This window comes from Beauveria bassiana (genome assembly GCF_000280675.1).
Source record: "Beauveria bassiana ARSEF 2860 unplaced genomic scaffold BBA_S00007, whole genome shotgun sequence".
Lineage (NCBI taxonomy): Eukaryota > Fungi > Ascomycota > Sordariomycetes > Hypocreales > Cordycipitaceae > Beauveria > Beauveria bassiana.
The window spans coordinates 244,618-263,147 of NW_007930842.1; the positions used below are offsets into that span (position 1 = coordinate 244,618).

Consider the following 18,530-nt stretch of genomic DNA (forward strand, 5'->3'; position numbering starts at 1 on the left):
GCTCAAAAAAAAGAAAAAAAAAGAAAAAGAAAGGGCCCTCTCTCCCCAGTCATGGCCCGTTTAGCGTTTTGCTAAATGATCATGGCAACAGATCGCGCCACGTCAAATGCGACGAGACCAGGCCTTTCTGCATACGCTGCCGCAAAGGCAACCGAACATGCAGCGGCTATTACCTGGATTCGGTAGCCCCCGCCGCGTCGTCTTTGCAGCTGAGCTCTGCGCCCGTGGATTCGTGCCTCGAGGGGTTGCGGCTCAATCGCTACTTTCTGCATCATTTAATCCCATCTGCCGTAGCTGAATTCAACTGCGACTACTGGCGCTATTATATCCCTCGATTCACGCTTACCGTGCCGGCCATCTGGCACGCAACGAATGCGCTCTCGGCGTTGATGTGGGCGAAAATCGAGGCCCATGGAGACGCAGCAGCCGTCGACGGCTCAAAATTGGGCAAGCTGGCCGTCACTCAGCACTTGGCAGCCGTACAGCAAGTTTTACAATTAGTAAAAGCACAAAGGACATTGTCCAGGCAGGACAAGACCATCATTCTAGTGGTCAATTTTTTTCTCTGTGCCTATTCTGGGCATCCAGGCAACCTTGAAAACTTCATGGCCCTGCACAAGAAAACTGTTCGATTAATTCGCGATTGGAGGTTCTGGGAGGGCGTTGACACCTCGGACGAAGCAATGCATTTGCTATTTAATTCCATCAGCTACGTCAGGATCCGGGAGGAATCTCTGCTTGTGACTGCTGATACGCCCAGCGACGACTGGCAGGAAGCCCTGGCATACCTACAGGAGCGGCCACTGAAGTCTATCCTCAAGGCCTCCATAGAGCTCGAAATGGTTTGGATCAGCTTGCATGCCATTTTGGAAGAGCTGCTTGCTCAGTCTAGCACAACCTCCGTTGATGTAGCGGCAGCACATATAAAACGCGCCTCGCTGCAATCTAGATTTTTGCTATGGGAGGAACGATATCTGTCTTTGATATACTCGACGAAGAATATTCACCCTCTGGGGGCTGCGGCACTCAGCGTCCGGCGCATTCTCACACGTATCTGCTTTGAGATGCGGTTGGAGCCATTCGAGCATGTGGGGGACGAGACACGTTGGGATCCATTCGACAGAGAGTTCAACTCGGCTTGGTGCGTCATTGAGGAGGCACTGACTGCAGGGACAAGCTATAATGCAGACGCGCCGGCAAGGTTCGGACCTTCCCTGCGGATCTCGCTCCAATTCATCGTCCGATTTTGTCGCAAGCAGGACATCCGACATGCCGCAGCTGCGTTGCTCCGATCCGAAATTCCAAAATCTCTATCTAGCGAGACTCCGACTGGGCCTCTCCTCGTCGAGAGTATCATGGCGCTCGAAGAAGGCCATTGGGACTCGTGCTGTCAAGTTCCAAAATGCAGGCGGGGAGAGTTCATCTGCAACTGGCATCGTGTTGCCAAGGTGAATGCGATATCGATGGACAAGTTGAGATACCACGAGTTCCAGTGTCTCACTGTGGGGGACATTGTAAATGGCGAACCCGGGACCAACTTTCGTCTGATCTCTGTGCTCTGGACTTGACCCTCCAACAGCACTCTGTTCCCAAGGATGGCAAACTCGGCGATGGCCTTGATGGCAAACTCGGCGATGGCCTTGATGGCGACGAGGCCAGAGACATCGGTGCGCCATCAAGTGAAACACCAAAAGTTAATGCAGCCGATCAATACGGTGCGCATACGAGCTCGCGAGACGTCAGCATGCAACAAGTGAGTCGTGGATTCATGGCAAGTCGTCACACTAGGCTACGTCATCGACGAGTAGTCCGTCTGCGTCTGAGACGCCTTCCACCGCGTCAGCAGGTGGTATTTTCTGCTGGACCCTGTTGTTGACTACGCATAGACCATGTTTGTTGTTGCTTGTAGGGAATTTTCCTCGGGTATATATAAGGGGGCTTCCGAGCAGCAAGTTGTCCGCCATTTGTGCATCCTTTCGGCAAATCTCCCACTGCAAATCATTTCGAACCTCCGTTTTCCACCGATTCTTTGTACATGTATTTCGAAATCGTTCCTTGAAAGAGGAAGGTCAGGTTTCCACAGGACAGTCAGCAACTGGCTGGCCTAATGGAACCGCACAGTCGCGTCGTATACCACGACGCTGTCTCCTGGAGAAAGTGGCTGGCCGTCTTGGCCTGGAGAGTTACCCTCACTGGTATCCTTTCCTGACCACTTTACTATGGACAATGGATTGAATACCATGATCAAGACACCTCTCCCGATGACGAGTCTCTCGGTCGTAATCACGAATGTGTGGTTCCAGACATATTCGTCGATGCCGTTCAACGCCTTGGAGCCGGGAGCGTGATCCATTGTGCTGTCGATATCGGTCACGGTGATACTTTTGGGACGCATTAACATGACATTTAGGAACGGTCTTGGGCAGCAGCGGAAGTGTGCTTGCAGGAACGCTTGGATCCTGGAGGAGAGTTAGAAGGGATTTTGACCTACTGGTAGAATATACTTTTCTTTTTGATTTGACAAGGGTTCCTCTGAAGTGCGATAATGCGATATAGTCCTCAAAATAGAAGACCCCAAAACAAGCAGTGTGTCTACCTTTAGCCGCTCCTCAGCGCCATTTTATAAGTGGCAAGCAAGCCAGCTGATGTTGCACTCTTCTTTTAGGTAGCAATGTGCTTTCAAACGTTTTTCTTCGTCGTGCAACTTGATCCGCCTCAAAGTACACGACATCTCGAACGCCACGGAAGGGGCTGGTACTGTACCGCTCTTGGCTCCCACAAGTCGCAAGACTGCACTAGAACGGTAAGCCTGTGAGCTGGATTGGATGCATCAATGGCTGTGGTTTGATCGGTAGGCAGTGAAGGCATTGTCGTCTTGTAGTACTTGCCCTGTTTCACTGCTGGCGCGTCCCACAGCGTCTGATGGTCACGATATGGGCACATTTGAGTTTAACATCGCGAGTTCCGAGACACCGAGTTCTAGTGTTGAGCTGAAAATGAGTTGGTGCGCCAGTGTCACGAGTGGACCTTGCTGCTTAGAAATTCATTGTCGTAAAAGAGATCTTCACCAATTAGTCAATGTAGTGAGTCGAAGGGCGTGCGGCTGGAAAGCGAAATTAGTACGAGCCAGTCCACTTCTTTTGGCGTTGAACTGAACTATATAGTGGCATCAAATTTCGTTCTGTGCTGCTTGATCAGATCTTTAGGAGTGTAGCATTTTCATCGAATTCCCACTTACAATCATTACTCAAAAAGAAATTACCAACATGTCGTACTCACTCTACATTGGCAACAAGCGTTACTCCAGTTGGTCCATGCGCCCATGGGTGCTCTTGAAGGCTGCGGGAATACCGTTCGAGGAGAGGCTGCAAATCTTTAAGCCCACCCAGCGCCAGCCAGAGTTTGTCGCATTCTCGCCAACAGCCAAGGTGCCCTGCCTGCACGACGGCACGTCCACGACGGTTGTCTGGGACTCGCTGGCCATTTGCGAGTACGTCGCCGAGAGCCACCCCGCCGTGTGGCCAAGCGACCGCGCTGCCCGAGCCTTTGCTCGCAGCGCCGCCGCCGAGATGCACTCGGGCTTCCCCGCGATCCGTGACCAGTGCTCCATGAACGTCGGCCTGCGCATCGAGTTTGGCCCAGTGGGCGAGGACCTGCAAAAGGAGCTGGACCGCATGGCGGCGCTGTTCAGCGAGGGCCTGGACAAGTTTGGCGGGCCGTGGATCGCTGGGCCTACGTTTTCAGTGGCCGATGCCTTTTACGCACCAATTGCGTCGCGCATCAAGACCTTTGGCCTGTCGATTCCTGGCAAGGCTGGACAGTACATTGATCGTTTGTTTGAGCATCCTGCTGTGCAACAGTGGATCAACGAGGGCATTGCAGAGCGCTCCAGGGAGCCTTTTCATGAGGCAGACTGTATTCGTGGGCGCAAGATTCTGCAAGACCTTGAGCAGTCAAAGTAGTGAGGGCGCTAATACTTTGAAACTTTTGGGCATATTAAAAGCCAAAATTCAAGAGAAATAATTGAACCAAGAGATAATAGTGCTTGCTCCCTCGGCATGTGTAGCTAAAATTGCGATTCTTCCCATAGCAATTCAAGGGTGTCCATGGTCACGGGGCGGTCCTGCCCCCGCGCCACTGACAGGTCCTTCCTTGCACAACTTCATATGTCGCCTGTTTGCACTTCCTCAACAACCGAAATATTCAAACACCGTCATCAAAATTCTTGGTGCCGCAATCATGTCTGGCGAAGGCACCGGGCGAGGCCTCCGAGACATAACGTTTCATCTCATTTCGCTCCTGGTCATCGCGACATTCGGCCCGCTGCAGTTTGGCTTCCATTTGGTGAGCTTGTCCTACCGACCAGTCCACCCGGGTCCACGAGACGGACGGCTGCTAACACGTGGCATCAGGCCGAGCTCAACGCGCCCCAGGATGTCATTACCTGCAAGAAAAAATCAATTTCCTCTCTCGTGAGGCTGGCAGCACGTCTTGTCGCCACTGGTCGCAACGATGACACCACCAGCTGGGTCCCAGAGTGCATCCCCATGAACGAGGCTGCCTTTGCCTTTGTGTCGTCGGTCTTCACCGTCGGTGGGCTCATCGGCGCCCTCAGCTCCGGTGATTTCGCTTCCAGGCGCGGCCGCCTGCCTGCCATGCGTCTGACCGCTCTGCTGTTTGCTCTAGGCTCGATTGTCGAGACCCTGTCTGGAAGCGTGGCCTTTTTCTCACTGGGTCGCTTCCTGGCCGGCATCGGCGCCGGCGGTGCGACCGTCATCGTTCCTCTGTACATTAGTGAGATTGCACCTCCTGACCAGAGGGGCCTCTTTGGCGTCATGACACAAGTCTCGATCAATATTGGTATCCTGACAGCGCAGGTATTGGGGTACTTTTTAAGCCACGGTGGTGCATGGAGGGTCATTCTTGGGGCTGCCGTTTGCATAGCTGTGGCCCAAGCAGTTGGCCTGCTGGCTGTTCCCGAGAGCCCAGCATGGGTTGCCGCTCACGGTGATGTCTCGCGCGCGAAGCGAATCTTGCAAAAGATTCGCGGCCACAATGTCGACATTGAGCACGAGACTGACGCGTGGGGAGCTGATGGTCCCGCTGGAGAAGCGCAAGGCTTGCTCTCGCAGTCGGAAGAAGGTATAGTTCCTGCCGCTGGGGAGACTAATCCGCCGAAACATCTGGGGTTCCTCCAAGTAGTCAAAGACCCCTTGTACCGGCCAGCCATTATCGCTGTGGTCGGAGTCAATTGTGTGCAACAAGTTTGTGGCATTAACTCGATCATTATGTACTCTGTTTCGCTTCTACAGGATCTTTTACCCATCTCGTCGGTTCTTCTCACCATTCTGGTGTCTGTCGTGAACCTGGCGATGACCATCAGCTGCTCGCCATTGCCAGACCGCATTGGACGCAAGACTTGTCTCCTGATCTCTGTGGTTGGCCAAGGATGCAGCTCCTTTGCTCTCGCCCTGTCGATTGTCACTGGCTTCCAGATCTTGTCCGCCTTTGCCGTCGTCTTCTTCGTCGCCTTCTTCGCCGTTGGACTGGGTCCTGTGCCCTTTATCCTCGCTTCCGAGTTGGTTGGCCAAGAGGCAGTCGGCGCCGCCCAGAGCTGGGCTCTCGCTGGAGCCTATGTTTCGACATTTATTGTTGCCCAGTTTTTCCCCATCCTCAATACTGCTCTCAACAAGGCCTTTGGCGGCCATGGAGGCTGGGTTTACTTTCTTTTTGCTGCGGTAGCTGCCGCATCTGCCCTCTTCATCGCTTGGAGAGTCCCCGAGACAAAGGGTAAGAAGGATGTTGATGAAGTCTGGGGCCGGACTCGTCGCCTGGACTAGACCTGGACTAGACCTACTATGCAATTATGTTTATACTATAGCGCTATCATAAACTGACCACTTTTTGCTCACGCAAACTCGCGTCTACTGAGCATGATCTGGTAGAGCTGCAAGAGACCAGCTCGAACACCGTCAACAATATAGACGGACTGGCCTCGCTCCTGTCCGTATACCTCGATAGCAGTATCTCGAATGATGCTCTCTAACCCAGCCATTCCGCCACATCCCATGACAACACAACCAACTTCAGAAGATTTCAGTAGACGAGCAGTGGCGTCCTTTAATTTGGCCTGAACTTGTGCAGGCGACACAGTGTGGAAGTCGCCTGCTGTCAGTCCGCTGGAGAAGGTACCCGCAAACCGATCATTTGTCTGTGCGGCAGCCTGCCCCAAGAATGCTTTTACCCCGTCACCGAGATGTTTCTCCCAAAAGGCCCCTGTAGTGACAATGCCCCACGACTCGCTCCCGCCTGGTGGTGCAATGATGGAGAGCGACGTAAGTAGGCTAGCTTCAAAAATACCGGTCACGGCGGCTCTAGTCATCGAAGAGAGTTTCGACACGAGGGTGTGGACGCTAAAGCATGCGACAAGAATGGCATCGTAGCTGTTTGGGTTGAGATTACCGGACAGAATGTCTGACATGACAGCTTCGGTGCTGGCTTGTATCCCCTCGTCATCATTGATGCTGTCAGGTGCAAAGTTGGGAGCGGTGTATGTGAAAATGTCCAAGTTCTAGAAATCTCAAAATCTCCGATTAATATATATGAATTTTTTCATGACTGATAGGGGGCATTTGTAAATACCTCGCAAAGTGCCATTCTGGAGACGGCCGTCTTCATCCCCTCCGTCATCGCTCCGGAGCTGTTGGGGTTGAGAATGAGGACCTTGAACTTCAGAGGGCTCCCCATTTCGAATTCTTGCAATGGAACAAAGTGATAAAAAAAAAAAAAGAAAGAAAGAAAAAGCTGCAACTGAGTCTAGGATTTCTTAGCAGAACAGTTGATAAATCAGATCTGGCTAACACTCTTATGCAAAGGTCAAATCACAATATCACTAACAGCACCGGAGCAGCCCGGCGCGGGCCGGCGCTGTAGTTTTGGCCCGCGGGGTTGCACGTGACGCATTTGGCATTCAGCCACCTCTGACGTTGGTTCGACCCCACCATGAGGTGCCAACTCGAAGCTGTCAAGGCTGCCGCATCTCAACACCACGTCACCTCGTGCAGCACCTTGCTCCTACCCTACCATTACATTTGAGCCGTCGCAAAGATGGCCAATCCCCCGCCCATCGGTATGTCTGCGTGTCACACTGGCGATGCCCGCCCCAGCAGTCTGAATGGCTTCCTACCCCAGCCTCATGGTCGCTGACGTACCCCCTCCTTTTCTAGTCCTCGACGGCGGTACCGGCTTCCTCAAGGTCGGCTACGCCGCGCAAAACTTTCCCGAGCACCAGTTTCCCTCCATCGTCGGCCGGCCGATTCTGCGTTCAGAGGAAAAGACGGACAATGACATTGTGATCAAGGACATCATGTGCGGTGACGAGGCCGCCGCGGCCCGTACCATGCTGCAAATAAGCTACCCCATGGAGAATGGCATCGTCAAGAAGTGGGATGACATGCAGCACCTGTGGGATTATACTTTCTACGAAAAGCTTCAGGTCGACCCCAGAGGCCAGAAGATCCTTCTCACAGAGCCTCCGATGAACCCGCTCAAGAACCGCGAGCAAATGTGCGAGGTCATGTTTGACAGATATGGATTCGGCGGCGTTTACGTCGCTATTCAGGCAGTTCTGGCCCTCTACGCTCAGGGTAGGTCTTTTACTAAGCGCAAAACATAAGCGCACTCACTGACGATTATCTCTTAGGTCTGAGTTCTGGTGTCGTTGTCGACTCCGGCGATGGTGTCACCCACATTGTCCCCGTCTACGAATCCGTTGTCCTTAACCACCTCACAAAACGACTCGATGTTGCTGGACGAGACGTCACCCGCAACCTCATCAAGCTACTGCTCCGTCGTGGCTACGCCCTGAACCGAACCGCCGATTTCGAGACTGTGCGCCAGATCAAGGAGAAGCTTTGCTATGTATCATACGACCTCGAGCTAGACAAGGCTCTCAGTGAAGATACGACGGTTTTGGTGGAAAATTATACACTCCCTGACGGCCGCGTCATCCGCGTAGGAAGTGAGCGATTCGAGGCCCCCGAATGCTTATTCCAGCCTCACTTGGTTGACAACGAGTCGCCTGGCCTGGGTGAATTCCTGTTCAATACCATCCAGGCTGCCGATGTGGATATCCGCGCATCTCTTTTCAAGGCCATCGTTTTATCCGGAGGTAGCAGCATGTACCCAGGACTGCCATCACGTCTGGAGAAGGAACTGAAGCAGCTGTGGCTCACGCGCGCACTGCAGGGCAACCCGGAGCGCCTGAGCAAGTTCAAGGTGCGCATAGAAGACCCTCCCAGGAGAAGACACATGGTCTTCCTGGGTGGTGCAGTTCTGGCCAACATCATGGCCGATAAGGAGAGCATGTGGGTAACAAAGGCGGAGTGGGATGAACAAGGCCCTCGCGTGTTGGAGAAGCTTGGCCCACGATAGGCGGCAAGGCGTGTAGATGGAGGATGTCGGCCAACGGCCGCGCGAGAAAGTTTAACTGTAGCGGTACACTAACGGAAGCCGCAAAATATATGATTTTCAATTAGGCGAGAAAAAAAAATTCAGCATGAATTTAGACGCTCTTTCAAAACTCGACTTCAAGGTTCAGGTGACGGCGGTGGTAGGGTCATTGACTTGGTGAGCTTAGTCATCGTTTACTGGGATGCCTCGGAGCCAACGACGTAGGACAAGGATGAAGCGTTCCGTTGACAAGCATTGAGTTACATGACGACTGATTCACGAATAACATCTCGCATGCAGGCAGCTGCGCAGGATTACGTTGCACTCACATACTACAACCCGCGCCTTGCCCAGTCAATCGCCTCAGGTTCGCCGTTCACTGCACGTCGGCCGCCCGCGCGCGAGCCGTGAGTGCCACCACGCCATCAACGTCTAATGCGCCGTCGTCCGTCTATCGCGAGGCCGAGACTCCACAGCAATCTCTTCACAGGCCCGGAGTCGCGGCTCCCCTATTCTACTGCAGTGGTTTCTGCAACGAAATTCAGCAAAGACAACTCTTGATCACGGGCGCCGGGGTTCTTGCTAGCGACGCCGCCCGTGTCATTGTGGAGGTGCGTCGGTCATTTGGGGCCGAAATCAACCCACTACGTTCACTTCCCCTTCTCCTAGCTCAACCGGCAGGCGCTTTGCGCTCTCTTTCTCGTTCTACCTCTCTGCTTAGACCGGAGATCTTCGAGACCTTGGCCGAACGCGGCTTCTTCGGGAGAGGGCGCAGTCTCTTGTGTCCAACCCACCTTCCTCGGGGGGTGATTCTCCCAACGAGCCATGAGCCTAACAAATCCGCCCTCGGGGCCCGGTTCGGGCAGCGCTGGCGTTGCTAATAGTAGCGCACGAACGCATCAGTCACTTAAGCGTGGCGTGCAGGCAGCTTTTGATGGTACGTATTTCAACTCTATTTCTTTTTGCGTCTGGTGTTTTTTTTCGTTAGCCTATCTTTGCCCCGCGGCAGCCCGCTCGGAAGCTGCATCCTGGCCACTGTGTCCGGAATTTAGATACACCTCTGATTCCGCAATCCCTGTTTATCCTATTTGTCGGGAAAAGAAAAAAAAAAGCTGAGTCAGGAAACTGCTTCTCTCGATTACATCGACAAGTGTCAATGCTGCTCGCAAAGTAGGATAATAGTTTGTCCCCGTTAGCGGAGCTAACAGCTGCCTCGTGGCTTTTGTTCTCATGCCCCTCTCCTCAGGCACTCACAATACCCAGCTGAAGTCTACTGCATTCATTCAACATCTCGTTTATCACATTACCCTCTTCATTCGAATGTGCTGCTGAGTGTCGGTGTCCGGAGCTCCTGCCATCTCGTCACGCCGCCACGTCAGAGGCAAACCAAATATCCGACTGTCCATCAACACCAATACACCGATCTGGCACACAACCACATCAGGGCCAGGAAGCTCGTCAGAAACTTGTCATGCCGTTGGGCTCACGGCCCACTGCCGGGCACGGATCTCGCCAGCAGCAACCCCAGCCCCAGTATCCTCAGCTGCAGCAGCGTAGCGGTACCCAGTGGAATTCTTCCGCTGCTGCTCCGCACATGTCGTTCGCCCCATCCTCACGTTCCGGGGGATCATCTTTTCTAGCACCCACATCCACACATCGAAACCAGAACTATGCTCACAGACGGATTCCAGAAGGTGTCGGACGTTCGGGGGGATACCAACCCAAGGCCCGTGTCACGGAGCGATACCGCATCGTTGGATTCATCAGCAGTGGAACCTACGGACGTGTGTACAAGGCCGTAAATCGCAATAACATCGTCACGAGCACTAATGGCGCAACGGTGGCAACGGGACACGAGGTCGCCATCAAAAAGTTCAAGCCAGACAAGGAAGGTGAACAAATCAGTTATACGGGCATCTCCCAGAGCGCCATTCGAGAAATGAGCCTCTGCAGCGAGCTGAACCATGCCAACGTCATCCGCCTGATTGAAATCATTCTTGAAGATAAATGCATATTCATGGTATTCGACTACGCCGAGCACGACTTGCTTCAAATTATTCATCACCATACACAACAACCACGCCACCCGATACCACCCGCCACAGTTAAGAGCATCATGTTTCAGCTGCTCAACGGATGTCATTATCTACACACCAACTGGGTACTACATCGCGACTTGAAGCCTGCCAATATTATGGTGACCTCTTCCGGCGGCGTCAAGATTGGAGACTTGGGCCTAGCCCGCCGATTCGATAAGCCGCTACATTCCCTCTTTAGCGGAGACAAGGTCGTCGTGACTATCTGGTATCGCGCACCGGAGCTGATTTTGGGCTCATACCACTACACGCCCGCCATCGACATGTGGGCTATTGGCTGCATTTTTGCCGAGCTGCTGTCTCTCCGGCCCATATTCAAGGGGGAAGAAGCCAAGATGGACAGCAAGAAGACGGTGCCGTTTCAACGCAACCAGATGATGAAGATTATGGAAATCATGGGCGCGCCAACCAAAGACAAGTGGCCGCTCCTGTCCACGATGCCCGAGTTCGGCCAGCTTAACGCGCTGCAGGCCAGCATGGCTGCCCACCACGGGCGCCACTCGCACGGCGCGCCGCTGGCATCCAACCTCGAAAAGTGGTACCACAACACCATATCCAACGCGCCCAGCAGCACAAACACGTCATCGGGCGCGTCGACGTCGCTCAGCTCCCTCGGCCAGGAGGGATATCGGCTGCTCTCGGGTCTCCTCGAGTACGATCCCGTCCGCCGCCTCACCGCCGCGCAGGCCCTCCAGCTGCCCTTCTTTAGTACCGGCGATAAGGTCACGGCCAACGCGTTTGAGGGCCTCAAAGTCGACTACCCGCACCGTCGCGTGAGTCAAGACGACAACGACATACGCACGAGCAGCCTGCCGGGCACCAAGCGCAGCGGGCTCGCTGACGACTCGCTGCTGCGCCCGTCGAAAAGAGTCCGGGAGTAGTATAATCATAAGGCGAATTGTATTGAGGTATGTGACGATAGGATTGTTGGACAAGGGATGATTTGATCAGGCGTTTTGTGCAGGTCATGGAAAGAGGCGTTTGGGCTTCATTTTAAAGCTTTTGGCATGATTACATTGGGGAGCGTTGCCGTACTTGCATAATGGGATATTGGGGGCGAGTAGGAAGTCTCAAAGCTTAGTTTAGAAGAACCTCAAGCATGTACAAGTATATGATACAGATGGGCATCCGTCGACTAGTATAGCACTTGTAAGGAGAATGTCTAGAAGCCATGATCGAATCCACCCTGACCTGTTCTCCCAAGGTCGTGATGTGAGTCAGCCCCTCCTGTAGTATTGTCACAATGATGAACCTGATGAATTGATATAGAACAAGTGTACAAGATATATGAGCCCGATATTAAAGCCTGGCACGACTGTCGGCCCGCCGCAGATACTGTCGTAGCCTTCCCACGTCCCCCTTCGACTCTCTGAATTAGTTTTTGTATTACACTGGTATTTTGTCTTGTGCGGGTTGGTGATGAGAAAACATTGATGTGCGGTTGGTGTACATGGTATAATAGTAGTTTGGATTTCGCATCCCCCCAATCGCTCTTCCTTTCCAATCTCTGTGTCGCGCGAATATTTCTTTTCCCCTGCATAGCCACCTGAGCATGCGGGGCTGCTTGTTGCGAAGCAAACAGTGCTTCTTATATTCTCTTTACATCTCCCTTTGGCTGCGAGATAGCCTCGTGACGTTGCTCTGCTGGCGTGGCCGTTTTTGGGGGGCCAGAATTCGGCTCCTATGTCATCCGCGGCGTTGCGTGCCTGTCGGTGTATAGCTCGTGAGATTTGCGAGAATATTGCAACACAAAAGGGAGAAAGGGAGAAAGGGAGAAAGGTCGTAGTGTTTCAAGTCGTTCGACGCCTATTTCTTGACTGGGGCAGGAGGGGCCTTGACGTTGTTGGAGAGCCAGGCAAGGCCCTCGAGCAGACCCTCACCAGTGGTGGCGCAGCTTGGAACAACGTACCAGACCTTGTCCTTGAGCTTAGAGAGCTGGAGAGCCTCGGTAACTTCCTGTGGCTTCATAGCTGTAGTGAGACTGGTTAGCATTGGATGACAGCCAAGGCCAGGTCTTGCATCCGTGCGAGTTACTTGCCTTCTTTCAGATCCTGCTTGTTGGCAAAGACGAGGAGCAGGCTGTCTTTCATCTCGCGGTCGTTGATAATACGGTGAAGCTCCTGGCGGGCCTCCTCTATACGGGCACGATCGGACGAGTCGATGACGAAGATGAGACCTTGGGTGCCTGCATTGACAAGAGAGTTAGTGAGACGTCGGAGCGGGCGGCGGACGCGAAACGGCGCCAATTTTCATGGCAGAAGCAGCCGCAAATCCGAACCGCAAAAGAAGGGCCGTTAAGGCAATAGGCGGCACGTACCGCTAAAATAATGTCGCCAAAGGGGACGAATCTTGTCCTGGCCGCCAACGTCCCAGACATTGAACTTGACATTTTTGTAGGTGACGGTCTCGACGTTGAAGCCAACAGTGGGAATGGTGGTGACATCCTGACCCAGCTTGAGCTTGTAGAGAATGGTGGTCTTGCCGGCGGCGTCGAGTCCGAGCATGAGTAGGCGCATTTCTTTGGATCCAAAGATCTTGCCCATAACCTTGGAGATTTGGCCACCCATGACTGCGGATTGGTGCGCAAAGGCGAAGCGCGGCTTTGCAACGGTCGACGGGGGAAATAGGCGGCGTTTTATGGAAATCGGTATCCGTTCGGTTCGTCGCGATACGTGTCTCTGCTTGGTCGTGCGCAAATTGCTGGCGTTAGTAACAACGCGATGGAAGTAAAAATCGCGATGCGTCTGTGCAGAGCCGCCAGGGGTAGGTAGCTATGGAGTGGAGAGAAACAATGGCCGTGACACAACGAGACTTTCTGTTCGATGCGACAGTCTTCAATGGGGACGAAAGAACGAGAGCGATGAAGCGATCAAATGCAAGCCCAAGGACAGAAGCAGGCAATAAGCAGCGAGGGGTAATTGAGTAAATGAAACGAGACAGTCCGGTGGAAATGGGGGCTGGCTAGCGAGATGGGCGTGTGTGTGTGTGACTGGCGTCGTGGCGCAATGTAGAGAGATATCAGGGGCAGCGATGACAGCGGCAGCAGCAGGCGATGGATGTACGCACCGAAAAAAATGGCGAGTGTGTGGACTACCAAGTAGACTGGCGAGCACGGAAAACTATGCAAGAATAAAAATTGAAACGGCCGGGAGATGGGCAAAGGAAATGACGAAATTAGATCCGGGGCCTGAGGGGAGGGGACACGATGGTCAGGTGGGCTGGATTGATAAAAAGAGGGAGGAGGGGAGGAGGGACCAGTAAAGGGACGTGAAGAGGGTGGGACAAGCAGCGACAGCAACGGCGTGAGAAGAGTTAAATTTCTTAGCAAGGGAAAAAAAAAATGGTGAGACGGCGCTTGGACTTGACAAGTGTAGTCGTGTAATTAAAAAATGTCGTGTAGACTTATTGGTGTCAAAGACTAGAGCGGCGTGATTCATATCTGTTGGCCGTCACGATGGCCTGGCCTTGCCAAGTGCTCAGGGGCTCAACGTCACAGACCGGGAAGGCCCACAGCGCCCACAGCAGCCCGCCAGGCACCAAAAGCCACTTGAAGCCACTAAAACTGCATGCCAGTGAAACCTTGCTAGATCGGCCCGCTCCAGGCACAATCGCTGAGCAAAAGCTGACCTAAGCCATTTTTTAGGCTGATAAGGTAGGTACAGAACAGGGCGCGCGTCTCGCTTGCAGATGCGGCAACCTCGCACGCCTGATGACCCAAGTTTTTTGTCTTGATGTTTCGAGTAGTCTGGCAGAGACCTGCATCTTGCTGAGACCCCACGCGGGTCCAATAATATCTACTCTGCATAATGGTGCAGGCGCAACCCGGGATCGTTTACGGAGAAGAGAACTCGCTATGTAGACTCCATACCAGCAAAGCGATGCGCCATCAAGCCACCATTAACAACACATCGCCAAGAAGCTCCCCATCCCCGTTAGTACGCCGTCCAATCAGCCTGTCAGCTTCCATTCCGCGGCAGAATTAATGCCCAAGCTTTTTCTGCCGCTCGCAGCTTTTCCGCAAGGTTTGCGTCCTGCCGTCGTTTGCCGCCGGTCGTGTAGCTGTTGCCAAGTTGCACTACCTTGGCTCAACAACTCGGCTAGAATGCGAGCTCGCAGGTTGGTAAAAAGACCTAGATCAATCTTTGTGCGGTTGATTATGAACGCGATTGCCTCTCTCGGCTTGGCAGTGAGGTCATTAAGTTGATCCAGAAAAAAAGGTCGCAATCTTTTCAAGTCGAAGAGATGTACATCTTCAAGGCATGCCAAATTCGTGACAAAGAAACATGATTGCTTTGAGGACTCAATTAGTGCGCTGCCTCGAGGAGACTCGTGAGAACATCTACATACTCAGTAAGCTGCAGGGCGCAATGAACTCTGCCGGTAGTATTGGCGCTCCGCAACAGAGAGCAAGACACACACCATATATGAATCCCCCAATCAGTCCGGTGGCTTCATTCGTTTTAGTCTCTCGTAGTATTGATAATCGGATCTCAATGGCCGCCTGTTTTGTTCCGCGCGTGCTGTCTAGATATCTTGATAATCCATGTACTGAGTCAAGGGCAGGCCACCGAAGACATGATGTTCTTTGGTCGGACAAAACACGATGCAAAGTGCTAGTTACATCAACGCGGCACTTGCCAGTCGACATCCCGCACAGTTGAATGCGCATGCTAACTAAACCGCCTTACTCGACTACGCTGAAATAATCAAAGATGGCGGTTGGGCATCTCTTCTCTAGAATTTCAGAATTGTAACCTAGTATATATGAGGTTACTCTTACGCAGCATCTACAACGATGCGTGGCCGACGACGAATAAAAAGGCTTTCGAGCAACTAGGTCTTTGCTCGGCTGTTCAGCCGTGCAGGCTACACTGGGTGATATAGGCGTTGCGCTGTGATTATAAAGAATCGTTCTCCTGGCTGCCGTGCCGTCTCTTGCCGATCTGGTGCGCCTTTCGTGCAAGTCAATCACGCCAGGAATTAGTCTCCATGTTGCAATAATACTATAGTGAAATATCCATTACTCCCATACGACCGAATATACCTGGGTACTGATTCCATAACGCCGCGTAAACATTTCCATCAAGCCGTTCCCATCCAGTCATCCGCTGGACATAATCACGCCCAGTCTTGCTAGCAGCTACGCCCGGTACTCAATCACAAAGCGTCGTTCGACCTGCTGCAGAGTCGTCGAGTCATTTTCCCCTTCGAATTTGAGATTCACCTTGCCAGCGCCATCCATGCTGTGCACCTCCGCCTTATAAAACGTCGTCGTGTTAGGATACAGGGCCAACACAACCTGGCCCTTCTTCCAATCCTCAAGCGTGCTGGCCTGGCTCTCTGGTGTAATCGCAATCATGTTGCTCGCGCTCGTCCTATACTCCTTTTGCTTGCTGTGGTCGTCGGGCTCAATGTCGAGAACCTTGTACCGGCGGTTCTTACCGTCACCAATAACTTGCGCAACCTCGCCCATGATCCAGTCTGCCATGCCCTCCGTTGCGCCAGCCTTGGACTTGAAGGCCACGGCGTCACCCTTGGAAAAGATGAGTTTAGACTTGTTTCCTGAACCGGGTGGCTCCACACTCTCTGCTTTGGGTGGTATGCTATCTCGATCTCGATCTCGTTCGCGGTCGCGGTCCTTATTCCTCTCGCTGTGTTTTCTCGAGCCTCCAATGGGGCTGGGGACGGGTGAGTCGCCTGCTGCATCAAAGTCGTACAGGGACGAGCTGGGCGCGCTGTCTCTGGCAGCTCTCTTTCCCGGTCCCGCCGTTGCAGCCTCTGCCTGCTCCTTGGCGACGACTACGGCGCGCAAGATCTTAAGCTGCTCTGTCACGTTCTTGAGGGCTGCAATATTGGCCTCGGAGAATTTCACTCCAGACCGACAGAGATTCTCCATCTTCTTAAGAGACTCATTTGGAATCTTGTTGGGGTCCATGGCGCCCACCTGCTTGTCCATGCCAACAAGCTCCTTCAGGCTGTCATTCTCGCCATTGATGCCGTTAACAATTTCGGCCAACTGGCTCTTGCAAGAGTCCCATATCTGTGCTTCTTCGCCGTGTGAGCCGCCATTGTTACGGCTTGACCCGCGGCCGCTGCGGTTTCGTTGTGACATGTCGTTTCGTGTCCCCGGTAAAGGTTGTTGATAATATGGTCCTAGATTTTCTCTCAAGTGATTGATTTCGTTGTTGCCGCGCTGATTTCGCCTGTTAGCCATTACTATGAGTCCTCTGCAAACAGAGGCTTTCCTAGCGACGATAAATGGGAGAGAGAAAAAAATAAAGTTCCGAACGGTACCAAGTAAAGCTTGCTGGTATTTGAAGCAAAAGCAGAAAAGACGCCGATAATGGTATGCCTGTCCCACGCGACACGCAAACAACCTCAAACGTGCGAAAATAGATTTGATTCCGATCGGTCTCGACTTACATTGAAGGCACCTGCCAAATTAGTTGAAATTTGTCGAGCGGGCAGCGCGTGTCGAGGGCTTCGTTTCTGCGACGGGTGCCTGCTTGTAACGCACGCGTTACTCTGCAACGAAGCGACAAGTGCGACTCGCGGGCGCGGGCAGCAGTTTCTCGAACGCAAAGGAACGAGAGCTAGTCCAGGCGACGTCTCCTGATGGCCAGAGAGACTCGACGGACGAGTTTGTCGCGTAGAGAGTGGTGCGGGAGCGACAAGAGCGTGGGCGCAGGCGCAGTTGGCGGAGGGGGACCTGGGCTTTAATACAAGTCACTTTTCGATGGAGAACTTTGGCGGGAGCTTGTGGGCGCAGGGAGACTTGTCAATAAGGTTTGGCTGGCAAAGGGATTGGTGTACTGGAATGGCTGCTCGCTTTGCCTGAGGGTGTGTGTGGGTTGGTTGTCGGCTCCTTGCGCGCGCCCACCACTGACGTAATAAGACGACTGCCAACCCTCACGAGAGGCGGGTGGAGATTAACACGGGACATGTCTTTTATTAGAATGCATTTAATACCGGATATTTGAATGTTGAACGCCATTAGATCAAGCCTCTCTTCGACTCAGAACCGGGATCGAAATTATTTGCTTGTTCCCATTGCACTTTGGGTGCATAGTTGCCCGGCAGTGAATCAACCGCCTGCAATACACTAGCAAACACTACAAATAAGGTCCCCAAGAGTCACTCAGGCAAGACCGAACCAACTCAAAAAATTGTTGATTGTTGCAAAAGATGAGCTATGGATGGATAGTGAAAAGTTTATCGTGCGCCACCTCATCATTTACAGGCAAGCAGGGATCCAAAACGAAGAAGAAGAGGCGGACGATAGGCGGGAGCGCAGCAACAATCACGAAAGAATGGATATGGCAGACTGGCTCTGAATGACATTCTTCTCTAGAGATGAATATCAGATGACTTTGAACCGGCATCTCTTTTTCTCTCGTGGGGTAATTGAGCATTACTTGCATACGGCGATGCGTGTCTGAGCATGCTTGGCATTTGCTACCTTGGCGTCCTTGCTGTCGGCGTCAATCTCGTGGTGGGACTGGGGCCAGCCTCCAGCTTTACTTGAACCTCAATCATTTCGTCCTTGTTGCCCAAGTACGGATACTTGTGAACAAAGCAGGTGGGAGTGTCGCTGCTGTCATTTCCCGTGCGAGTTTACACTTTTGAATCATGTGAGTCAGGCCTTGCTTGCGTTGACACTATCATCGCCTGTACGGGCGTCTAGCGTCGCCTGTTTGGCCTTGCACTTTGCGTCGTACTTTTCCAGCAGCTGCAGTGAGTCACTGTCCAGCGCCGCCCTCGACTCGCCCTGCAGGACCTGCGCAGCAAAATCAATGGCCTCGTTGTAGCGCCGGAAAAAGTGAGCTCCTCGACGGCGTGCAGCACCTCCTGGATGTCCAAGTTGCTGGCGCCACTCTGCAGGGGCAGCTTGATATGTTTGTAAATCTAACAAGATCGTTAGTCACGGCCGCTCTCAAAAAAAAAAAAAAAAAAAAGAGAGAGAGAGAGAGAGAGAGAAAGAAA

The 18,530-nt window shown here is 52.9% G+C and overlaps 9 protein-coding genes across 9 annotated transcripts in view; 5 read left to right on the forward strand and 4 right to left on the reverse strand.

Annotated features, from left to right (window-relative positions):
• Nucleotides 1–605: 605 nt before the first annotated feature.
• On the forward strand, nucleotides 606–1,823 carry BBA_03292 (uncharacterized protein; the record flags this gene model as incomplete). The annotated part of the gene is made up of 3 exons (XM_008598389.1): nucleotides 606–1,514; nucleotides 1,580–1,753; nucleotides 1,809–1,823. The coding sequence occupies 3 exons, from the start codon at nucleotides 606–608 to the stop codon at nucleotides 1,821–1,823; spliced, it is 1,098 nt and encodes a 365-aa protein (XP_008596611.1).
• Nucleotides 1,824–3,266: 1,443 nt separating this feature from the next.
• Nucleotides 3,267–3,962, forward strand: BBA_03293 (glutathione S-transferase domain-containing protein; the record flags this gene model as incomplete). Its single annotated transcript, XM_008598390.1, has 1 exon — nucleotides 3,267–3,962. The coding sequence occupies one exon, from the start codon at nucleotides 3,267–3,269 to the stop codon at nucleotides 3,960–3,962; it is 696 nt and encodes a 231-aa protein (XP_008596612.1).
• Nucleotides 3,963–4,239: 277 nt separating this feature from the next.
• BBA_03294 (hexose transporter) lies at nucleotides 4,240–5,840 on the forward strand (the record flags this gene model as incomplete). The annotated part of the gene is made up of 2 exons (XM_008598391.1): nucleotides 4,240–4,344; nucleotides 4,413–5,840. The coding sequence occupies 2 exons, from the start codon at nucleotides 4,240–4,242 to the stop codon at nucleotides 5,838–5,840; spliced, it is 1,533 nt and encodes a 510-aa protein (XP_008596613.1).
• Nucleotides 5,841–5,908: 68 nt separating this feature from the next.
• Nucleotides 5,909–6,747, reverse strand: BBA_03295 (hydantoin racemase; the record flags this gene model as incomplete). Its single annotated transcript, XM_008598392.1, has 2 exons — nucleotides 5,909–6,571; nucleotides 6,643–6,747. 2 exons carry the CDS (start codon nucleotides 6,745–6,747, stop codon nucleotides 5,909–5,911), a joined length of 768 nt encoding a protein of 255 aa, XP_008596614.1.
• A 360-nt stretch (nucleotides 6,748–7,107) lies between these two features.
• On the forward strand, nucleotides 7,108–8,433 carry BBA_03296 (Actin-related protein, ARP2 class; the record flags this gene model as incomplete). The annotated part of the gene is made up of 3 exons (XM_008598393.1): nucleotides 7,108–7,129; nucleotides 7,227–7,646; nucleotides 7,703–8,433. 3 exons carry the CDS (start codon nucleotides 7,108–7,110, stop codon nucleotides 8,431–8,433), a joined length of 1,173 nt encoding a protein of 390 aa, XP_008596615.1.
• A 1,489-nt stretch (nucleotides 8,434–9,922) lies between these two features.
• BBA_03297 (Serine/threonine-protein kinase) lies at nucleotides 9,923–11,428 on the forward strand (the record flags this gene model as incomplete). The annotated part of the gene is made up of 1 exon (XM_008598394.1): nucleotides 9,923–11,428. The coding sequence occupies one exon, from the start codon at nucleotides 9,923–9,925 to the stop codon at nucleotides 11,426–11,428; it is 1,506 nt and encodes a 501-aa protein (XP_008596616.1).
• Nucleotides 11,429–12,353: 925 nt separating this feature from the next.
• BBA_03298 (ADP-ribosylation factor 6) lies at nucleotides 12,354–13,114 on the reverse strand (the record flags this gene model as incomplete). Its single annotated transcript, XM_008598395.1, has 3 exons — nucleotides 12,354–12,528; nucleotides 12,582–12,732; nucleotides 12,865–13,114. 3 exons carry the CDS (start codon nucleotides 13,112–13,114, stop codon nucleotides 12,354–12,356), a joined length of 576 nt encoding a protein of 191 aa, XP_008596617.1.
• Nucleotides 13,115–15,687: 2,573 nt separating this feature from the next.
• BBA_03299 (SAGA-associated factor 29) lies at nucleotides 15,688–16,659 on the reverse strand (the record flags this gene model as incomplete). The annotated part of the gene is made up of 1 exon (XM_008598396.1): nucleotides 15,688–16,659. The coding sequence occupies one exon, from the start codon at nucleotides 16,657–16,659 to the stop codon at nucleotides 15,688–15,690; it is 972 nt and encodes a 323-aa protein (XP_008596618.1).
• Nucleotides 16,660–18,183: 1,524 nt separating this feature from the next.
• BBA_03300 (uncharacterized protein) overlaps nucleotides 18,184–18,530 on the reverse strand; it is a gene marked incomplete at both ends in the record, with an annotated part of 675 nt that continues 328 nt past the window's right edge. The window contains one exon of the mRNA XM_008598397.1: nucleotides 18,184–18,420. Within this exon, the coding sequence (XP_008596619.1) occupies nucleotides 18,184–18,420 (237 nt within the window). The remainder of the gene's footprint in view (nucleotides 18,421–18,530) is intronic.